Source organism: Molossus molossus, unplaced genomic scaffold (genome assembly GCF_014108415.1).
Source record: "Molossus molossus isolate mMolMol1 unplaced genomic scaffold, mMolMol1.p scaffold_m16_p_1, whole genome shotgun sequence".
In the NCBI taxonomy this organism is placed as follows: Eukaryota; Metazoa; Chordata; class Mammalia; order Chiroptera; family Molossidae; genus Molossus; species Molossus molossus.
The window spans coordinates 199,306,449-199,326,170 of record NW_023425344.1 but is presented as its reverse complement, the minus strand read 5'-3'; the positions used below and the strand labels follow the sequence as shown (position 1 = coordinate 199,326,170).

The following is a 19,722-nucleotide window of genomic DNA, read 5'->3' as shown; positions in this document are numbered from 1 at the left end:
ATGCCATTGCCACACACTCCCAGCTTCATTATTACTAGGAAAAGTTTTTCCTCTATTTTCTTTTTTTTCTTTATTGATATTAGAGAGAGAGAGGGAGAGGGAGAGATAGAAACATCAACGAGAGAGAACACCAATTGGCCACCTCCTGCATGCCCCCCACTGGGAATCAGGCCCACAACCTGGGCATGTGCCCTGACCAGCGACCTCTTGGTGCATGGGTCGATGTTCAACCACTGAGCCACACCGGCCAGGCTCCATTTTCTTTTTTAATGTGAAATATTTTCTGGCACCTTCTACACTCAGGTAGCTGTATTTACTTATTTTGTGATATAAATCTTCATTATAATCTGATATTAGGACACATCTTCAAGGTCATTGGGTTCTGGCATTAGATTGGTCTTTATATTCTATTGAGATGGTCTAATACAAAGGAGACAGACCCACTTACAAAACACATGAAGGGTCCACTAGAGGGCAGCAAAGCACAAACCAAATTTAAATTGGCACCAAAGGCTGATGTTCTCACAAAAAAATTATATTGAGAAATTCAAATTAGTTCAGTGATATAAAATAATTTATGTGCAAATGTTTCTTTTTTTTTGGTCCAAGGTTGAAGAGCAAAATGAGAATAGAATTTGTTCTAGTCCCAGCTCTTTCACTAATTGAGATTTGGGCAATCTACAATTTGCCTCTCTGGTCCTTTTCTATGGTACACGGATTTGCACAAAATGATTTTTACTGTTCTTTCAATTTTAAAATTCCATGGTTTATGAGTTCTGATCCTATTTTATTTTAAAATTGTATTGATTATGTTTTTACATGATTTGGCCAACCATAACTTGACAGTGGAAATCTTGAAATGCCCACAATTATTTCATGGAAAATTTAAGTCCCTGAAATGCATGGATTTACCTTCTTAATAACATGATACTTCTGCCCCCAAACTATTACTTGTATATGATCTAGTGACAATAGTGATTACAATATTTTCTATAGAAAGATTTTACTATTTAAGCCCTCAAAGTGACTTGTTTTTATTTGGGAAAAAAAACAAAACAAAACAAAAAAGGAAAATAAAACCCCATATAATCTTGTAGTAGCCAAGTGTTTTTCACTTTCCATTTATTTTCTTTTTAAAGTACTATGTATGTGAAGTCACTACTAGTTACTCTACCGAAGTTCTAAAATCATGGTTAATTTTTAAAAAATAATTATTGCCTTGAAGGTCAAAAAATGGTGATTCAGAGTCGAAAGAAGAGCATATGATAGATCTGAACTACTGTTATATCATCATTCATTTGGTCAACCACTTCTAGCTTCTGGATGTGGTTGATTTTGACAGTTAATGAATTCAGTTATTCTTCACATTTACTCAATGACTGTCATTGTAAATACCCATTACAATAATCCATTTTCAGTCTATACCTGAGTTTTGACTGAAACTGAAACTCTTTTCTAATAACATTTTTCATAAGCATCAATGGATAAAAAACTGCCAACAGTTTAATGAAGTGGAAACCATTTCTGAGTCAAGACTGTAATGTAGTTATATTTAATACCAGACCACATATTTAAATATTTAAACCCTCACTTAGGGCACATTTTCCTCCTATATGCATAAGAAAGAAACAAGTATGTATGGCTGGCAGTGAATGTGATGAAGGGAAATCATTCTTCAAACATAGTAAACCTATTATTATTATCAAAAGTAGAGGTAGAACAATGTTATAGGTACTCTTGACTCCCTACCCTGGCACTTTAGCATACGTGGTACCATTATGGCTGGCACCCCTTTCTCTTCAGAGCCTTAGACTCAGCTCACCTCAATGACTGAAGTTATTTGCATGAGATAAATTACTCATTTAACCGACTTGCTTTTCCACTAGGGTCCACAATTTTAGATATAAGCTGCATTCTCATACTAGTGAGATGTGCCTTTGAGATAGTGGTACTTACAGAGAGTAATGAGTACTACAATGCTGATTGCCCAGGTGCAAATCCTGACTCCACTCTATTCTGTGCCTCAATATCCTCATCTGCAAAATGAGATTGCAATGCCTAGTTTCTCTTTTTAAAATTCTTACCCAAGAACATTTTTGTATTTATCTGCAGATAGAGCAGAGGAAGAGAGAAACATCTATTCAAGAGAGACACACTGAGTGGTTGCCACCCACACGACTCTAACAGGGGCCAGGGACAAAGGAGGTACATGCCCTTAGGGGGAACCCAACCCGACGACTCTCTGGTCTGTGGGCCAATGCTCTAACTGCTGAGCTGAGCCAAATCAGCCAGGACTGCAATATATATATATATATATATATATATATATATATATATATATATATATATATTTTTTTTAATCCTCACCCGAGGACATTTTTCCTCAGATAGAGTTGGGGAGAGAGAGAGGAACATCGACGTGAAAGGGACACATTGAGTGGCTGCCACCCACACAACCCAACCAGGGACCAGGGCCGGGACAAACTGCAACGGAGGTTCGCATCCTAGCAGGAACCGAACGCTGGTCTCTCTGGACTGCAGGTCGAAGCTCTAACCGCTGAGCCAAACCGGCCAGGGCTGCAATGCCTACTTCTTAAGGGTGGTTTTAAGAATTACAAGTTAATATGTAAAACTATTACAGTATTTAAGCTTAGAAGATGAAAATAGTTTTAATTCCTCCAGTGCTTTTCCAACAAGATGTTGTCAAGAGTATCATCTTGGAATTCCTACTAATAATTTTCTATTGACCTTGGACAAGTCATTTCACTTCTCTTGGCCTCATTTTCATATCCAGGGTCTTAAACAATGCTTGAAAAGTAATAAATCCTCTAAGATAGTTTCAGTGGATGTTGTGGAATGAACACACTGCAAAATGAGGATATTTGAGCAAATGGTTTGCCAAGACACTTTCTAGTTTTAATACTTCATATAATTCATTATCTCCCAGTATGACTGTGAGGAATAAATGAAATGCAATTAATCGGCTAACTGCATTGGAAACCCTACTGCAGAACACCATACCATTTGCTAAAAAAATTTTGGAAAATATCTACACAAAATATCACATCCTTTGCTGTGATAATTAATCCAGTATTATCTCTGCCAATATTGGATTTAGAGGCTTCAGAAGAAGAAATACACGTTTATTTTGTACAATACGGCTGTCAGTGTCCGAGAGTCCCCAGCGGGCAGGACCTGGGGCCTGCGCCCTCAGAGCAGCAGGAGGGAGCCCAGCAGCAGCTCTCCCTGGCCCAGCAGGCGGCCCCGCTCCCAGCCAAGGCCCTTGTTCTCGGCCTTGACGCGCACGGCCAGGCGGCGCACCTCGTCCTCCGAGAGCCCGTCGAAGCAGAAGTCCTGGTCGAAGGCGGCCTTGCGGCTCCGCCGGAGCACGGCGCTGCGCTGCTGGCGCGTCTTGCCCGGAGGCTGCAGGACCAGGCTGACGCGGCAGCCGACGGCGCGGGGCTCGGCGGCTCCTCCGGCCGGGCCCTCGGGGCGGAGCAGCCGGATGCGGAGGCGCCCGCTGGCCGGGCTGTACTCTGCCGCCAGGCGCAGGGCGCCGCCGGCGCGACCCAGAGTCACGGTGCCCTCGGCTTCCAGGAGCTCAGGCCGCGGGCCGGGGGACGACGGAGGGGACGTGGAGAGGGTCAGGGCCGGGAACCCCGAGTTGGCTCTGCGTTGCTCGCCCTCGTCCCCGCTGGACACAGAGCGGGCGCGGGCCAGGCCACGGCTCCTCCGGGCCCTTAGCGCGCGGCTCAGCAGCCCTTCGGGGCCGCGCAGGAGGCGGTGGCCGCGGGGCCGCAGGGAGAGCGAGTTCCGGGGCGGGAGGGTGTCTCCGGGGATTGCGGGGAAAGGGGCTCCGCCAGGGACCCCGAGTGGCGCGTCTCCTCCTCTGCGGCCGCTGTAGGTGTGGGCTCGAGCGCGGGGCGCGGACCGGGCGGCGGGCGGCAGCAGGAGCGTGGCGGCTCCGGGGTCCCCGAGAAAGAGCGACTCCTTTCGGCGGGTGTGCGGGCTCTCGAGCAGCGCGCAGAAGCCGTAGGCGGTGCGCGCGCGGGGCAAGTGGGGCAGCGAGAGCGCGGCCTGCGAGCGTGGGTCCCAGTCCGTGCGCTCCGAGCGGTCTTCAGTTCCTGCTTTTTTGACCCATGAGTCCCGGATTGCAGCCAGGGTGGGGCAGGGTGCGAATCGCGGGGGGATGCAGAACTCAGGGATGCGGTCTGGGGTGAGCACGTTTGCGCACGTGGCGGGCATGAAGGCAGTGGTTCGGCTATTCCGACCTTGGAGACGTCGGTTCCCGCCCCGAAGGAGGCGCTCGGGACCCAAGCGGAGCCGCTCCAGGCACCACATCAGGCGGCAGGTGCCGGATCTGGGCCACCCTCTGCTGGAGCTGGTCAGTCTGCAATGCACAAGCGCACACGGGTCGTCAGAGTGAGCCCCTCAGGACACAGTAGTTCCTATCTCTACTACTTTTGGGGTGCTTTCTCTTACCTCCCTCGGGACTAGGCAAATTGTCTGCCCCGTCCCCCCTGTCTCCCCGTCCCTTTCCCCCATTCGGCTATTGGAAACTATGTTTCAGTGTCTGACAATCTTGCTTCATTTGCCCTGTCTCCTTTCCCTAGTCACGAACACTTCGGGGTTTATTGCTTTCATCTCAATCCAGCGTAGCTGGTTTAAGGTGGAGATTCTCAAAACGTTGGCTTTGCACTATCCTCTATGCTTGTGCAATCCTTTCCTGAATCCTTGGATTATTGCACTAGTCCTCAGAATTAAAATAATTACCCCTTCCAGGGCGTTCAGCTTTGTGTTCCTTTTTAGGCTCAAGGAGCCGCAAACGAGTACTGGGGAGTTAAGCAAGGCTTTGGGTCCCACTGAATGTACCTGAGGTCCAGCGCCAGATGGATCTCGCACGGTTCTGCCTGGGACACTGACCAGGAGGGGCGCAGGGGCGCGTAGCCTCTGGGAAATTCAAAGAGCGTGCGGCAGGGTTCAGTACAGCAGTCCCAGGACTGCCGGCCTGAGCCTTTATACCTGGGGCCCGGAACGCCCGTGGGTGGGAGGGCGGGAGCGACGCTGCTTGGTAATCGGACTCCAGGCCTCCCCGCACCCGCGCTGTCTCTGCCACGTGGCTGGTTCTACTTCGCAAATTCAAAAGATCCAGTTCTCTTTCTCTCCTGCTTGGGGTGGGGATGTTATCCTCAGAAACCCCGAACATGTTTCTATTTCCTCACGTGCAAAAAGAGTTAAATCTTTACTATGTCGCAGAGTCATTGCGAGGATCTAGGGACACAACGTAAATGCACAGCACTCTACGCCCACCACTAAGAGAAGATAAAAGTCGGGTTTGTCTAATTCTTACCTAACCGTTTCCAAATTCGGCCATTCTGTGCCCAGCTTTCCAAGTTCCTTAACTTGCTTTATGATTTTCTGTTCTGATTTAAGTGTTTTTTCTTTGTTGATCACTCTGGGTACAGGGAACCTTATGGGGTGCTGAAATATTCCACATCTTGATCTGTGTGTGGTTAGAGGGGTGTATCCCTATGTAAAAAAAAAATCTGGCATACATTAATGATTACATATAAAAATATGTATTGTATAACTATTTTAAAACAAATCTCACAACCCACTTTTTAAGCCATGTTGTGCTGTTTTTTGTTGTTGCTGTGATGATTAGAAAAAAAAATTATTTTACCCTCACCCGAAGATATATGTGGTTTTTTATAAACTGATTTGAGAGAAAGAGGAAGGGAGAGAGATAAACATTATATGAGAAAGCAAACATCTATCTGTTGCCTTCTGTAGTCGCCCCCACCAGAAATAGAACCTGAAACCTGGTATGTGCCCTGACCAGGAATGGAACCTGCCATCTTTTGGTGTAGGGACAACACTCCAACCAACTGAACCACACCAGCCAGGGTGGTATGTGCTGATTTTTGATTGGGAAAATATATTCCTGAATACAACTGGGCTGCTGCCTTTGGAGGCGCCCTGACCACATCTGGCTTTTCAGGCTGTTCCCACCTAAAAGACCTTTTTGATTCCTTTTGAAGTTTACATGTGTTAATTCTGTAAGAGAGCTGTTTCCAGCTAACCCAGATTAAGAGATCTGAGGCATTGTGTTCAGCGTTTGGGTGTATGTTAGTTAGTTCTGTCTATGATACTGCCTTGTAAATTAGTTGCTTCTCCAAATAATTTTTCATAAATTAAATTAAATTCATGCATAGAAGCAGTGATCATTATTGTTAATAAAAATAGAAGTGAGGATGTAGAATGTAGTGATTATGAAAACTGGGTCTGAAATCAGATCTAGTTTTGATGCTAGAATGATATCTTCCTATGTGACCTTGAGCAAGTTATTTAACCTTTGTAAGCCACAGTATCAAAGGTAAAATTAGGAGGTGGAGCCTTTGGGGGGTAATGGGATTAGTGGCCTTATAAGAGAGACCCATCATCATAATAATGACATCTACATGTAGAATCGTGTGAGTATATAATAAGACAAAGCATAGAGAGTTTAGCATAGAGCCTGACATACAGAGACAGATATATTTATTATTGTTACAGAAGAGAGCAAATGTTCATTAGTTCATTTATTCATTCAAAGCAATATTTATTGAATGCTTCCTGAGTTCCAGCCACCAAGCTAGGCAGGTGGATCCAGGCTATACAAGATCATATCAACTATATACCTCTCTCAGAAGAGGAATAAAATGACAAGGACAGCCCTGGATGGTTTGGCTCAGTGGTTAGAGGTTGGCCTGCGGTCTGGAGAGACCTGGGTTTGGTTCCCACTAAGGGCACGTACCTCAGTTGCAGTTTGTCCTCGGCCCTGGTTGGGTCGTGCGGGTGGCAACCACTCGATGTGTCCCTTTCATGTTGATGTTTCTCTCTCTCTCTCTCTCCCTCCCACTCTATCTGAACAAAATATGGAAAAATGTCCTCGGGTGAGGATAAAAAAATAAAATAAAAGGATGAGGACAAAATATTTTAATTCCATGTGGCAAAAGCAGGAATAAGAGGGGACTACTGGACATTATTTAGTCTGGGGGGCAGGGTTAGTAGGTCCCTGGGTTTACCATGACCTTGACTAGCTACTTAAGGTCTTTATATTATTTCCACTCCTGGCTAAAATTCTAGAGCCAGTGCTAAACCTATGGGAGAATAATAATTGTGGGTCTCATGCATGTGTTTTGACTTTTCTTAGGAGACAAGATGCTGTTGCTTTGCAAGTAAGAGCCCAGAGAACGCTTGGTTAAAATGCTGAAACTCGCAATCTGAGTAGCTGGCTGAGAAGTTAAGAAAGCTAGTTTGTGATGGCAGAAAGGAAAAAAAAGCACCAGGGCATGAGAAATGATGTAGAGGGAAGAAATGTATACTTTGGAGTAAATCTGACCTAGGTTCGAATCTATTATGCAACTTTTTAGCTATAGGACTGTGGGCAATTTAATTAACCTCTTTGAGCTCATGCTGTAGAATGGAGGTAATAATACCTATCACATGAGATTGTTGTGAGAGTTAAAAATGCTTGAAATCCCTCTCATATAGTGAGTGCTAGCTAACAGTTGCCTGTTATTATTATAAAGGTTTGCTTGGCCAGGGATTAGCTGATTCACACATACATTCCTTTAAAAACAATTCTCTTCTTGGCCACACAAAGCAGATTTGCTCTATTTTTGTGAACAATTCATCTTCCTCAATAACACTTTAGAAGCATTTCCTGTATAAGATTTCTTGAAAACAGCAGAGATGTGCCCTTGCATGGCTGGTCCTCTGTGACCACATTAAGTCCTATGTTTAACTTTCTATGAAAACACGAGCCATGCGGTACTTGGGAGGATGGTATAACAGGGTGAGGCCCTGTGCCTGAAACACACAAATCTACTCAGAGGAAGACTGCGGTCATTCTGAGCTCACAGAGATAGCCATGGGGACATCCAGTAATGGAGCCGGCAAACAACGTTGTGAAGTGAGTGTCAACAGATCACCAACCATGGAGCCCAGAGGTGTTCTCAGAGTAGAAGGAAACTGAATAATTTCAAGCAGGCTTAAAAGAAGAATAATATAGCCCTGGACAGTTTGGCGTAGCGGTTGGAGCGTCGGCCTGTGGACCAGAGAGTTCCGGGTTTGGTTCCCGCTAGGGGCAGGTACCAAAAAAAAAAAAATAATAATAATAATATATAGGAGGTTGGATGCCAAAGAAAGCAAGAAGAAAGTTTACAACCCAATAAAATACTATTCTTCTGATTTATCTATCTCATTCAACAGGATTAGCGTATGGAATAATGGAAAGAATGTAGGCCAGAAGTCAGGACTCTTAGGTTTTAGCTTTGACTGGTCACTAACTTGCGGGACTTTGGCAAGTCCCTTAATTCTATCTTGCAGTCAGTGTTTCCATCTGTCAAAAAAGAGGGTTCTATTAATCAGATGATATTTGTTTTACCCTGGCTCTAACACTTGCAATCCACTCCCATTCTTTCTCCCACTTAACCTTCTTAACTTTTCTGTGGTGTTATGCTTATGCTCCAGCTTTCTCCCCTCTACCTGCCACCCCCCACCCCTGCCCAGTTGCTTTTCTTAACAACTCCAGGGTTGGAGAATGGGTTTCAGGTAAGGGGTAGTGTGGAGTTAGAATTTCTTAGTTTTCTATTTTTAAACAAGAGTTGTTATTTTTATTTATTTATTTATTTTTACTTTTCGTTAATCCCCACTTGAGGATATTTTTGCATTGATTTTTAGATAGAGTGGAAGGGAGGGAGGGACTGCAAGAGAGAGAGAGATTAATATGATAGAGACACATAGACTGGTTGCTTCCTGCACCACCCTGACCAAGGCCAGGGATCAAACCTGCAATCCAGGTATGTGCCCTTGACTGGCAATCGAACCCATGACCCTTCATTCCACATGCCAACACTCTTAACTGCTGAGCTAAACCAGCCAGGGCTATTTATTTTTATTTTTTAAGTGCCATACATTTCTGAATATTGATTTTGTATCCCGTAATTTGGCCAAATTGATTTATTAGATCTAGTAGTTTTTTGGTGGAGTCTTTAGGGTTTTCTATATACAATATCATGTCATCTGCAAATAATGACAGTTTTACTTCCTCTTTTCCAATGTGGATGCCTATTATTTCTTCTTCTTGTCTGATCGCTATTGCTAAATCTTCCAGTTGAATAAGAATGGTGAAAGCAGATATCCTCATTTTGTTCTTGATCTTAAGGGAAATGCTTTTAGTTTTTGCCCATTGAATATGATGTTGGCTGTAGGTTTTTCATATATAGCCTTTATTATGTTGAGGTATGATCCCTCTATTCCCACTTTGCTGAAAGTTTTTATCATAAATGGGCGCTGGATTTTATTGAATGCTTTTTCTACATCTTTTGATATGATCATATGATTTTTCTTTCATTTTGTTTATAAGATGTATCACATTTATTGATTTGCAAATGTTGTACCAACCTTTCTACCCTGGAATAAATCCCACTTGATAATCGTGTATGATTTTTTTTTTTTTTTTTTAATATATTGATGGTTCCGATTTGCTAATATTTTGTTGAGGATTTTAGCATCTATGTTCATTCATCCGGGATACCGGCCTATAATTTTCTTTCTTTCTTGTGTCTTTATCTGGTTTTCATATTAGGATAATGTTGCCATCATAAAAAGAGCTTGGAAGTCTTCCTTCCTCTTGAATTTTTTGGAATAGTTTGAGGAGGAGAGGTGTAACTTCTTCAGATGTTTGGTAAAATTCACCTGTGAAGCCATTTGGTCCAGAACTTTTGTTTGCGGGGAGAAACTGCAACCGAGGTACATGCCCTTAGCGGGAACCGAACCCGGGTCTCTCCGGACCGCAGGCGGATGCTCTAACCACTGAGCCAAACTGGCCAGGGCGGAAGTTTTTTGATTACTGCTTCAATTTTCATTAGTTGTTATTGAGGTGTTCTGCTTCTTCCTGATTCAGTTTTGGAAGATTGTATGTTTCTAGGAATTTGTCCATTTAGCCTAGGTTGTCTATTTTGTTGGCATATAGTTTTTTGTAATATTTTCTTACAATCATTTGTATTTCTGTGATGTCAGTTGTTACCTCTCCTCTTTCATTTCTGATTTTATTTATTTGGGTCCTCTCTCTTTGTTTCTTGATGAATATGGTTAAAGGTTTATCAATCTTGTTTGTCCTTTTAAAGAACCAGCTTTTTTTTTTTGGAAGTTATTTTATTTTATTTTATTTTTTTATGAATTTTTATTTATTTTTTTGTTACAGACATTTTACCTTTTTACCCCATTGGCACCCCCCACCCCACCCCCCCTCCACCCTGTCCCCGGCTTAGTTGTCCATGTCCATTGGTCATGCATACATGCATATAAGTTCTGTGGTTTATCTCTTCCCACCCCCCCAACCCCCCATCCCCTCTTCTGAGGGATGTCAGTCTGTGCCCCACTTCCATGTGTCTGGGTCTACTGTATTCCTCAGACTGTTATGTTCATTATATTCCATATATAAGTGAGATCATGTGGTATTTCTCCTTCTCTGCTTGGCTTCTTTCACTTAGGATAATACTTTCCAGGTCCCTCCATGTCGTCTCAAAGGATAAGAGATCTTTCTTTCTTACCGCTGCATAGTATTCCATTGTGTATATGTACCACAGCTTTTTGATCCATTCGTCTACTGGTGGACACTTGGGCTGTTTCCAGATCTTAGCTATTGTAAATAGTGCTGCTATGAACATGGGGGTACATATATTCTTCCTGATTGGTGTTTCAGGCTTCCTAGGGTATATTCCCAGCAGTGGGATCACTGGGTCAAATGGAAGTTCAATTTTTAATTTTTTGAGGTAGCACCATATTGTTTTCCATAGCGGCTGCACCAGTCTGCTAGTAGTGTTTCTTGACATTATAGTTTGTTTTGGATAAGGACTGTAAATTTCTTCTTCAAGAAATATGGACGATTTGAGGCCTTACCGTGTGCACAAAACATACTTAGAAAGGAAAATATTAAAATTTAAAAGCTTTTAATACTATATGGTAATAGCATTATTTGTACTGACAATTTTGAGCTGAGTTTTCCACTCTAAGATTTTCTGTTCTGTCGTTAACCTTTCAAAGTTATTGAAAGAGAAAAGGGTGGCAATGCTCGGAAAGCTGGAGGAAATTAATACCTGCTGTGTAATTTTGGGTAAATCACTTAACATTCCTGACCTTAACTTTCCTATAAGATGGGAACAGTACTATGATCTGCATTACTTATCTTACAAATCTTTTGTGATGATTACATGAAAATGCATACCTTGGCATAATAATGGCATGATAGCTCATGAGATATAATTGGAGAAGTATTAATAAAATGAAATAATGCCTATAAAAGCACTCATATGAATTATTTTTTCAAAAGTATAAAGTATCATAGAAATACAAGGAATTATTATTATTATTATTTTTTTATCCTCACCCGAGGATATTTTTCCATTTTTTATACAGATAGAGTGGGAAGGAGAGAGAGGAAGGGAGAGAGAGAGAGAGGAAGGGAGAGAGAGAGAGAGAAACATCGACGTGAAGGGACACATCGAGTGGCTGCCACCCACACGACCAACTGCAACCGAAGTACGCGCCCTTAGCGGGAACCGAACCCAGGTCTTTCCGGACCGCAGGTCGACGCTCTAACCGCTGAGCCAAACTGGCCAGGGCCAAGGAATTATTTTTACAGAGGATTAGTATTGTCCACTTCTCCAACCAGATCCAACCTCTGTTCCATTTTCTCGATCTTGCTATTCTGCCTGTTATTCATACATTGTTTCTAAACTTTTTATGGTGCATGAGGCTATTCCAACCAGAACTTAAATATTGTTTTTTGGCATTCCCCTTAGTGCATAGTTGCTGGGAGTGTACAATGAGAGAGGGATTGCTGGAGGAGGGCGTGTGGACTAGGAACAACTAGGGAACAGATTGAGGAGGAATTTCTGAACATTGCCAAATTATTAGGTGTTTTCGATCAAGTGACTAACCTGAGTTCCCCTTATGCTTTGGGAAAATAGCTGCTGTGGTAGTGTGCAGATGGATGAAGGGAAAAACTGAAGGCCAGGAAGCTTAGTTAGAAGGCGAATGCATGGTCCAGGTGAGACACAAAGAGAATTTAGGAAATACAAAAGCAAAATGGACAGGTTTGATTATTAATTGGTTGTAGATGGTGAAGAAAAGAAGTGCAAAGTGCCTCCTAGGTATTTTGTCAGGGTGCCTGAGCTCAGTGAAACAAATCGTTATGAATTCATTTTCTGTGCGTAGGAATAGAGGATGAAGGGGGGTATTGATAGCACTTGTTAGTATTGGTTCTTTCTTTTATATCCATTTTACATAAAACCAATTATAGACATTTGACTTTATTTTCCTTCTACAGTAGACTTTGAATTTAAGAAAAAAAATCGATCCTATCTTAGTCCTTTCAGGCTGCTATAACAAAGTATCATAGACTGGATGGTTTAAAAACAATGCAAATTTATCTCTCAGTTCTGAAGGCTGTGAGGACCAAGGTCAAGGTGCCAGCCAATTCAGTCTGGTAAGGTCCCACTTCCTGGTTCATAGATGTGGTCTTCTTGCTATCTCTTCACATGGTAGATAGGGGAAGGAGCTCTGTGGGGTCTCTTTTATTAGGGTACCTTCCATTCAAGAGGGCTCTGCCTAATTACCCAATTTACCTCCCATCTCCTAATACCATCCTATTGGGGGGTAGGATTTCAACATATGAATTTTGGGAGGACACATTGCTTATAGCAGTTGTTTAAGAACAATTCACACAGTTTTTCAGACATAATGTGTAGCAAAGCATTTAATAAATGCTAAGGACTACACATAACCTATCATTTCTGAGGTTTGTTTATTGTACCTCCACAGCTTTTTGAAATATATTTTTAGAAAAAACATCCTGGACTATTTTGCTCAGTGGTTAGAGCCTCCGCCCCGGGTTCCTTCCTGCACTTACTGGGTTGCAGTTTGTCCCCGGCCCCAGTTGAGGTCGTGTGGGTGGCAGCTCGTGGATGTGTCTCATATAGATGTTTCTCTCTCTCTTCCTCCCTCTCTCCTCGCTCTATCTGACGATGAACGCTAAAATAAAAAAACAACAAAAAAACATGCAGTTCTCTAAAGAGAATTGGTTTGTCAACGGGTAAATTTCATTAACATAAAACGTCCTTGAATTACAAAAGCCCTACTCTCAATGTCTTGCGGCATGGGAGGCAGTTAAAAGATAGCATGGGAGAAAGAGATATGTAAATAACATGCAAGCCACATATACACTAAAAAAAGGAAGTACCACGTTTTTGTTCTTTATTTTATTAATGAGGTAGATAACTAAGAAGTGGCTCTCAGTTTATTAAGAGCGAATCAAACAAAATGCGTATTCATTTCCCATTCTACCATCTTATGATGAGTTTCTGTTCCTATGCCTCCCACTCATAAATTATTAAAAAGTGTGTTTTCAGGAAGCAGAAGGAAGCGGGGACCTTGCCCCAGGCGGAGTTGATATGTAGCAGAAAGAGTGCAGAGCCTCCTATGCCCCGCTCAGGGTGGAATCCAGGTCTCGGGAGCGCCGTGCCCGTCGGGTGGGCTCCAGGAGAGGGGCCGCGCGGCTGCTGCCCCCGAGACGGCTGAACGCTGCGGACCCGAGGTCAAGGAAAGGCGGTGGCGGGCAAGCCAAACGACCACATAGACGTCCCTGTGCTCAGTATCTCCTGCCCTCCCCGTCGTTAGTACCCTTTCCCTCTGGTGCAGGCGCTCGAGGGCCGCTGCCAAGGCAGGCCCAAAGCCAACCCCCCACCCCCTTCCCGGCTTCTCGGCCAGCCCTCGTCCGGCCCGGGGGTGCAAGCTGCACGAGGCGGCGATGCTGGGGCCCTCTCCACGCATCTCCGGGTCTCGGGGCCGACGCGCCTGCGCAGAGCCCGGGTCACGCGCGCGGGGCGGGCCGGCGCCCGAGGGGCTGTCATTCGCCGCGCGGATCGCCGCCCTCAGCTGCGCCGGCTGCTCTGGCTCCTCCTCCTCCCGCCGCCCCGGCCTCGCCATGGTGCTGGAGTCGGTGGTCGCGGACCTGCTGAACCGCTTCCTGGGGGACTATGTGGAGAACCTGGACAAGTCCCAGCTGAAGCTGGGCATCTGGGGCGGTAAGCGAGCGGGCGCGGCCGCGGGGTGCAGGCGCGGGCGGAGGGGCCCCGCTGCGGGCTCCGCGCCCCAGCTCCAGCCCGGGCCCCGCTTCCAGGCGGCCGGTGCGAGGCGCCAGGAGGCCGTCTCCGCCTCCCCTGGGCCCGGGGGACCGGCCGGGGTGGGGCGATGCGGCAGGGTCGCGCTCGCCCTGCTGGGTCCCAGCGGCCCACGCCCCTGCCCTGTCCCGCCGTGCCTACCTTGGGGGCCCCCTCGCTGCCCTCAGCGTCGCCCCTTCGGCTCCGCAGCGTGAAAACAACCACCTTTGCTCCCGCACGCTGAAATAAAGTGGCGTGAAGGAAGAAGAAAAGGGAATTGCGTTTCGCAGTTATCTTTAGCATTTGACAGCGACCAGGAGCTGGCTTCCATCTCTGGGATTGCAGGGTTTGGGCAGGGTGGGCAGGGGATCACTGCAGACGGCGTGTCGGGAGGGCTTCTTACTCTTATCTTACTCTTAATACGGCCAGCTTCGGGAAAGGGATTTCTTCCCTTTATTCCCTTTTCCCCCAATAAGAGGAGGACTTTCAGTTTTGTTTTGGGGCCATGGAAAGGAATGCAAGCCACGACCAGCATCATCCGTAATTAGGTGCACGCCCAAGAATTGACACCAGCGTTTCCATCGCAGTTAAGTGTATAGAAGTAGACAGTAAGTAGTGTGTGTGCACCCCCTTAAAAAGCTTAATTATTTGCACTAAGCACCTGTCAAGCTTTGGGGCCATAGGGATACTTTCTAACTCTACAAAAGACTTTTGGGAATTTTTGTCAGGTTTGGAGGGGAATCACAGAATTACTCTAAAGGATGGAACTGCTTTTAATTCAGTCAGCAAACAGACTGTGGCCATGGAGCACTTGAAATGTTGTTAGTGTCTATTGAGATGTGCTGTATGAAATGCACAGCAAGTCTTGAAAATACTCAGGAGGAAGACTGTGTTACCTCAATTTTTATGTTCATTAGGTGTTGAAATGATAGTATTTTATTATATTAGATTAAATACAATATATTAAAATTTATTCCCTGTGTGGTTTTTTTTTTACTTAAAACAACAACAAAAAACTTGGGCCTTGAATGAATTTGAACTACAGGGATCCACTTATTCTCGGATTTTTAAAACCTGCCTTATTCAAGGGTCAACTGTAATTACATATGTGGACCATATGTTTATACCTGGCAGTGTTGTTGGTAGAACCGCGGAGTGCTGTCCTGAAGTGTGGAGCAGCCTGCTTTTCCTAGGTTACTGATCATTTGATTGGTTCAGTGTGGTTTGCCCAACAATACAAACTTTGTTCACATGCCCTAAGTAAAGGAAGAGACATTTAAGAATTTAATTAGTCGTTGCCTTCTGCAGGGACCACGTTTCTTCAGAATACTGTCTGATAATACAAATGACTCACTGTAGTCTGTAAACATTATTTGAAATCTGAAAGGAGGCTAGCATTTAGGAATCATGGATTCCACGTGGTTGTGTTGGACGAGGCATTTACTGGGCCATAGTTTATTCATCTTAATTTAAACCTTAATAGAAAAAAATCAACATAATATGGGTTCCATATATAATTACTCTTCAGGATCACTTACCCAAGTTTTAACATTGTGCCCTATTTACCTCAGACAATTTTTTTTTTTTATATTTTGTTCAGATAGAGTGGGAGGGAGAGAGAGAGAGAGAGAAACATCGATGTGAAAGGGACACATCGAGCGGCTGCCACCCACACAACCCAACCAGGGCCGGGGACAAACTGCAACCGAGGTACATGCCCCCAGCGGGAACCGAACCCTGGTCTCTTGGGACCGCAGGCCGATGCTCTAACCGCTGAGCCAAACCGGCCAGGGCTCAGACAATATTTTTTAAAGAAATAAAGTCTATGGATACATTGGAAGATTCCTTTTTCTTTCTTTAGAATTAGGGATTTGTGTAGATAACATGTAAAGGTCCTTCTAGTGCCAATACTCTAATTCTAGTGTAAATGTTTTTACTGTGGTAATTTGAAGTATACTGCCTGACCATTCTGAACTTTTTTACAACTAAAATTAAAATGCCATAAAATTAGCCCTGGCCGGTTTGGCTCAGCGGTTAGAGCGTCAGCCTGCAGTCCAGGGAGACCCGGGTTCGGTTCCTGCTAAGGGCATGTACCTCGGTTGCAGTTTGTTCCCAGCCCTGGTTGGGTTGTGTGGGTGGCAGCCACTCCATGTGTCCCTTTCACGTCAATGTTTCCCTCTCACTCTCTCTCTTCCTCTCTCTCCCTCCTACACTATCTGAACAAAAAGTGGAAAAGTGTCCTTGGGTGAGGATAAAAACAATTAAACTTTTTATGGTAGCAAGTGGGGATATTAAGTCAATTTAATAAAATAGCTGATCTGTAGACAAGTTTTATAAAGAACTGAAACTTTTATATAAAAGTTTTTGAAAACTTTTTTGAAAACTATTTGCTTTAGCAAGTAAGGTTCATATATCAAAATTAGGCCTTTTCAGTTTTTTTTCTTGTTAAATTTTAACATCGTGATACTAAGTTGATACTTCTTCACTGGAGTATTTGACTAGGCCAAGGCAGTGATTTTCAACCAGGGATAACTGCCCCTAAGGGTAAATTAGGCAATGTCTGAGACAGTTCTGGTTGTCACAATAAGGGGCAGAAGTGTGCTACTGATATGTATTTGGTAGACCCCAGGACAAAGAATTATCCAGCCCAAAATGTTAGTTGAGAAACCCTGGTCTAAGGAAAATATTGAGATTGTATTCTGCACTTATAGGAGAACTTCAGGGTGCTAAACAAGTAGAAAGAAGTAAAAAAGGACTTCGAGAAAGTGTGGGTCTCATGAAATTTGTAACTAGGAAACAAACATATGTCTTAAGAAGTGACTGAAACACATCTTATTAAAAAGGCATAATCTTTGCTTGGATGATGTCAGGAAGTAGTTTTAAGAATCAAAATGTTGCCCTGGCCGGTTTGGCTCAGCGGTTAGAGGGTCGGCCTGCGATGCAGAGAGACCTGGGTTCAGTTCCCGCTAAGGGCACGTACCTCAGTTGCAGTTTTCTGTTGCAGTTGTCCCTGGCTAGGGTCGTGTGGGAGGCAACCATTCGATGTGTCTCTCTCACATTGATGTTTCTCTCTATCTTCCTCTCTCCCTTCCGCTCTGTCTGAAGATAAATGCAAAAATGTCCTCTGGTGAGGATAAAAAAAAAAAAATGTTGAGTTAACATAATTTGAAAAAGATTGTGCTGTGTATGCATTCATAAATATATAGGCATGTGGCCACAATAAACAAAAAGTTGTAGAGTGAGAAGAATGGGGGAATTTATTTGAATGTCTAGAATCAGGAAGTATTATGTGGATATTGTCTTTAAATTGGAGAAGCATTCTTTAAGTCTCTGTTTCCTTATCTGTGAACAGGAGAAATAACACTGTGAGATGAATAATGTGAAATTATATGTGTATATATAATGTGTAATTATAATTTTTAAGTTAATACTGATAGAAATATTGATGATAAACACACCTAGCTGAGTGGTGGAAAATAGCCTGCAATGTTTTACTTTATTTTCATGAGTATGTTTCTTCTAGACTTCAGAATTATGGTTTTCATATTCTATTGTGTGACAATTTTGTGTAAAGCTACCACTACATAGATAAACATTTCTTATTTTCTAAACAAATCTTAAAACCTGTTTGCATTTGAATTTACACTTACATTACTTATATTACCCAGTTAGTTTGTAAGTCAGGTTTTCAAAGGTTCAGGAAAGTGCCTGGTGGGCATATTGCTGCCTAGGCAGGTAAGAAGGTTTATTTAGCCCTGGCTGGTTTGGCTCAGCAGTTGGAGCGTCGGCCTGCGGACCAGAGAGTCCTGGGTTCAGTTCCCACTAGGGGCACGTACAAAAAAAAAAAGAAGGTTTATCTAGGTTTTTGTTCCTCACAAACTACTAAGCAGGAGATAAATTGTACAGCTCTTGGCTATTTGAAGTGTGTCCAGGATATACTTGTTTTAAGATTAACAAATTGAAAAGGTATGTTGCAACATCAGCTCTTTTGCAGTTTGGTTTAAGTAGTATTAGGTAGCATCTAGCCCAGGCCAGTTTGGCTCAGTGGTTGGAGCATCGGCCTGCGGACCAGAGAGTCCCGGGTTCGGTTCCCGCTAGGGGCACATACAAAAAAAAAAAAAAAAAAAATCACAATTGTTCTGCCCTGGCCGGTTTGGCTCAGCGGTTAGAGCGTTGGCCTGCAGTCCAGAGAGACCCAGGTTCGGTTCCCACTAAGGGCACATACCTCGGTTGCAGTTTGTCCCTGGCCCTGGTTGGTCGTGCGGGTGGCAGCCACTCGATGTGTTCCTTTCACATCGATGTTTCTCTCGCTCTCTCGGTTCCTCCCCCCCCCCTACCTGAACAAAAATGGAAAAATGTCCTCGGGTGAGGATTAAAAAAAAAAGTAAGTAGTATTAGGTAGCATCTTTGTCAACTTGATTTTTCATATTGATTTACTGTGGAAAGTCAGGAAAATCCTCCAATTCATAATTCTGTTCTCATTTCCATTTGACAAGTAGACTATACTCAGAGGCTGTGATGTGTCGGATGTAAGGTGTGGCTACAGTGATCAGGAGTAGGAACCAGGTGGAGTGCCCTCAGAGTTTGTACTTCTGCACACCATGCTGAGCCTGTGCTGACTACTGTACTGTTCTTCACCTCACCCCTGATACTTTCCATTAGCTTCCAGATATTGCTGGAACAGAGCAGCGTAAGGAAGGAGGAAACCTGGGATCTAATTCCATCTTCAGTACTGCCTAGGGGTGTGGCTTTTGGCAAGTTACTGAAGAGTGACCACTACTTTCTTATTTGTAAATGAGAGGATTATTCAGGGTCATCTTTTCTGGCTTTAAACTTCTGTGATTTTGAACAAGGCCAGAGCAGTGTGCGCCTTCATTAGGTAAGCCATACTGTTCCTTGCTCTGCCTTTATGGTAAGAAATGGTAGTCAAGTAACGTCTTTCCTTTTTCTTCTTCACTCCGTACTGGTGAGCTAAGGCCACAGTCATGAAATATGACAGTATAAGTGAAGATAAATTCCAGTCTTTTGTTGATGTTTGGGAATCCAAATCTAATATATTACGTTGTCTTAATAGGTACCTGGAGGGAGCTTGAGAATGCAAGAAAAAGCAGGCAGGCCTCTTTGCTTCTGTTTATATTGACACATAAAACAGCGTATCTAGGTATTTCTAAACTTGTAGAGGAGTTTTTTTTTTTTAGTTCTTTTCTCCCAGCCAACACTTGGTGTAGTTGAAGTCCACATTTCTTATTAGCTTGTCTATAATATGTAAAATAAACAACAAAAGTTCAATATTGTAATGTAATATGTTTAGGCTCAGTTATCATCAACTAAATTCATACCTAAAAGTTTAAATTGAAAAACACCTTTTCACATATTTAAATAGCAGCAACAATTTAAAATTCACCCCTTTTCTAGAAATGAAACTGGAAATTGGTACTTGGGCAACATTTCTGCTAGGAAGCTCTGCTACACTATTCACTACTATGAGATCCCTGAGGTGTACTTGAGAGGG

General features: G+C 43.6%; 2 protein-coding genes across 7 annotated transcripts in view; one reads left to right on the top strand and one right to left on the bottom strand.

Moving 5' to 3' along the window:
* Positions 1-3,210: 3,210 nt before the first annotated feature.
* On the bottom strand, positions 3,211-4,341 carry C2CD4A (C2 calcium dependent domain containing 4A). The gene has a single exon (XM_036247679.1). It carries the CDS (start codon positions 4,339-4,341, stop codon positions 3,211-3,213), a length of 1,131 nt encoding a protein of 376 aa, XP_036103572.1.
* Positions 4,342-13,969: 9,628 nt separating this feature from the next.
* VPS13C (vacuolar protein sorting 13 homolog C) overlaps positions 13,970-19,722 on the top strand; it is a 190,114-nt gene continuing 184,361 nt past the window's right edge. For 5 of the 6 annotated variants that reach the window (XR_004956421.1, XR_004956420.1, XM_036240190.1 and 2 more), the window contains exon 1: positions 14,028-14,135. Coding sequence is in view for 4 of the 6 variants with exons in the window: in XM_036240190.1 (XP_036096083.1) it covers positions 14,036-14,135 (100 nt within the window). In the remaining 2 variants the exon portion in view is untranslated. Of the gene's footprint in view, positions 14,136-19,722 lie in introns of all 6 variants that reach the window. The other variant, XM_036240220.1, reaches the window with a different exon arrangement.

Excerpts from the sequence above, each read along its gene's own strand:
- C2CD4A (XM_036247679.1), bottom strand. The coding sequence starts at position 4,341 with ATGTGGTGCCTGGAGCGGCTCCGCTTGGGTCCCGAGCGCCTCCTTCGG.